The sequence below is a fragment of the Frankliniella occidentalis genome, unplaced genomic scaffold (assembly GCF_000697945.3).
Source record: "Frankliniella occidentalis isolate FOCC.00 unplaced genomic scaffold, Focc_3.1 Scaffold342, whole genome shotgun sequence".
Lineage (NCBI taxonomy): Eukaryota > Metazoa > Arthropoda > Insecta > Thysanoptera > Thripidae > Frankliniella > Frankliniella occidentalis.
The window spans coordinates 113,626-116,029 of record NW_026267465.1 but is presented as its reverse complement, the minus strand read 5'-3'; the positions used below and the strand labels follow the sequence as shown (position 1 = coordinate 116,029).

Genomic DNA, 2,404 nt, shown 5'->3' with positions numbered 1-2,404 from the left:
CTCTCTCTCTCTCTCTCTCTCTCTCTCTCTCTCTCTCTCTCTCTCTCCTTTCTCTCTCTTCTCTCTCCCACCCCCTCTCCCCTTGCCTACAGAGACGCAAGTGGGCGGGACTGCCTAGACGCCTAGCGTCTCCGAATAAGCAAATGCTTCGCACTGATTAACCAGCAGTGTGTCATGTAACGACACTGATTGTTTACAAACGACCCATACATGCCAGAAACAAAATTAATTCCAAAACATTACATTTTCAACAACAGTGCGGGTACACGAGCGGATTGCCGTTTTGTTTGGCCCTTTTGTCATATGTTTGATATTATGATCGTTGCCCAAGGTTCCTGACCCCTAACCGAGCAACTCATGTAAAAGCACGCTTCGCATTTTCTAACTAATCAAACGACCGCATACAAAACCTGAGCCCTTTTCACTCCCCCGACATTAATCGAGGGATTTAACAGAAGGGCCAGGACCGTGCAGGGCGAGGCGCGGAGGCGCAGGGCGAGGTAGGGAGGGGAGGGCCGGGGGCGAGGCGAACGCCCTACCAGTCTCTGCTGATCCATCGCGCACCTGGTGCTCGCTCACTTTTTGTTCGACGTGGCAGGCGTGCGGCTCGTGAGGTGGCCTCGTCATGGTTGCCGTAGAGGGAACCCCGCGGCGTTTTACTCCACCTGCTCCCTTCTGCCGAGCAGGTCAGGGGACACAGCGGGCGGTGGTCAACGATGTTTTACTTTTGTACGCGACCGGTCACTCTCGCTAACCTTGAGGTGATGCGACCAGCGACCACCCCGAAAAATAACGACTTGACGCGACAGGGCCCTGGGGGGAGGAGGGAGGGGTATGGCATACTAAAGAAACAAGAAACTTCAGGGAGGAATGCCGAAGAACTCGGGGGGCCGCGTGGCGACGCGGCAAGAGTCGTGCCAGGGTCGGCAGCGGTCAAGGAGCGGGAGGGAGGGGAGGGGAGGGGCTGAGTCATGGTTATAAGATGATTAGGCCGCTCGTAGACCTGATCGGCTCGGCGCGGATCAGCCCGCGAGGTCAGCGGGAGGACGGGGTGCTCCCTGGACGACGTGCTCACCTCGCCGGCGCAGTAGCAGGTGTTGGGGCGGCAGGTGGCCGCCAGCACCGTGCCGTTGAGCGGGGTGCTCAGGTTGAGCAGCTCGAGCTCGGCGTCCGTCAGGTTGAGGCTGGTGAGGACGCCGATGAACTGGTGGTAGCGCGTGCTCAGCGTGTACTCGTTGAAGCGGCGCTGCACGGCCAGGGCGTCCAGAGGCGCCGCGGTGGAGGGCGCGGCCGTGTGCAGCATGGTGAGGAGGGCGGCGAGGCTCCGCCGCGGGCGGCTAGCCCGCGCTCAGCGGCGCACCGGCCAGCGGCTCACCGGCCGGCCCCAGCCGCGCCACCATGCCTGCCGACAGACAAACGGGGAGAGGTTACACACAAGCACAGCAACAGTTCCGAGAAACAAAATAAAACTTTAAGAAGGTCAGTGTTCTAATTTCCTCTCATATTTATGCTACGTAGAGGCGGAGATGGGGGCATAAGGGCTGGCAGCGCGGCCGGCGTCGGTAGCCCAGTATTGTTGGGCAGGGACGGGGGCCTGCCCTGCCTGGCGCACACGGTCTGGCGCAGTATTGTCAGCGAGGGGGGGGGGAGGGGATCGAGAAAGCAGAGCGGCTTCAGCGCGACAGCCATTCCCTCAGCGCCTAATAATGTTTTTGGCTGAGCGATAGCGAAGCCTATTACTCCAGTAATGATCAAAAAGTTTCGTGTCTGTCTGTCTGTCTGTCTGTTTGTCTGTAATCACAATTACTCGAGAACGAGTTGAGCTAGGTACCTGATATTTTTAGTGTATCTTTGTCGCATAAAAAGCAAGAACTGTATTGATTTTGAGCTTTCTACCTTAAAAATTGGCCAATGTATATTAACTTAAAGTGGAAAGTGTTTCAAGGGATCATCTGCCAAAACAGAGGCGAAGACCGCTGACCTTTTAAAAGCGTTTTCGACAGAACAAAATTATGGATTATGCTCTATTTGAGTCGCAGCGTGGGAGTGCCCATCATCCCGACAACGTTGCTGCACAAAAGCAACGCGGAGGCTGTCGGCCACAGTATAGTCTCGTGCTGTATACAGACCACACCCCTGACTGTCGGGCAAAGTTTACTAGGGCCGACTAACGGTTAAATGTTGTTCTACCGCCCGTGTTTGGCGACAAGTGCGCGTGTACATGTTGTATGCCGCACACTGTAGGACTCTACTCTACGCCACACGACCCTCCTGTTGTATGGAGACGTGAGATTGAGGTATTGTGGGCCGACCAAAAGCGATAGCGCGAGTCCGGTATGCCAGACTGGTAGCATGGCATCGACAATCGACAGGTCGTGTCTAGGTTATCGGGGCGGGTGTGGAG

At 56.4% G+C, this 2,404-nt stretch overlaps 1 protein-coding gene across 1 annotated transcript in view; it reads right to left on the bottom strand.

Moving 5' to 3' along the window:
• The window catches only part of LOC113216314 (uncharacterized), a 79,577-nt gene that overhangs the window by 23,067 nt on the left and 54,106 nt on the right, over positions 1 to 2,404 (bottom strand). Inside the window, exon 2 of the mRNA XM_052274153.1 lies at positions 1,076 to 1,402. Coding sequence (XP_052130113.1) covers positions 1,076 to 1,303 — 228 coding nt within the window. The 5' untranslated portion in view covers positions 1,304 to 1,402. The remainder of the gene's footprint in view (positions 1 to 1,075; positions 1,403 to 2,404) is intronic.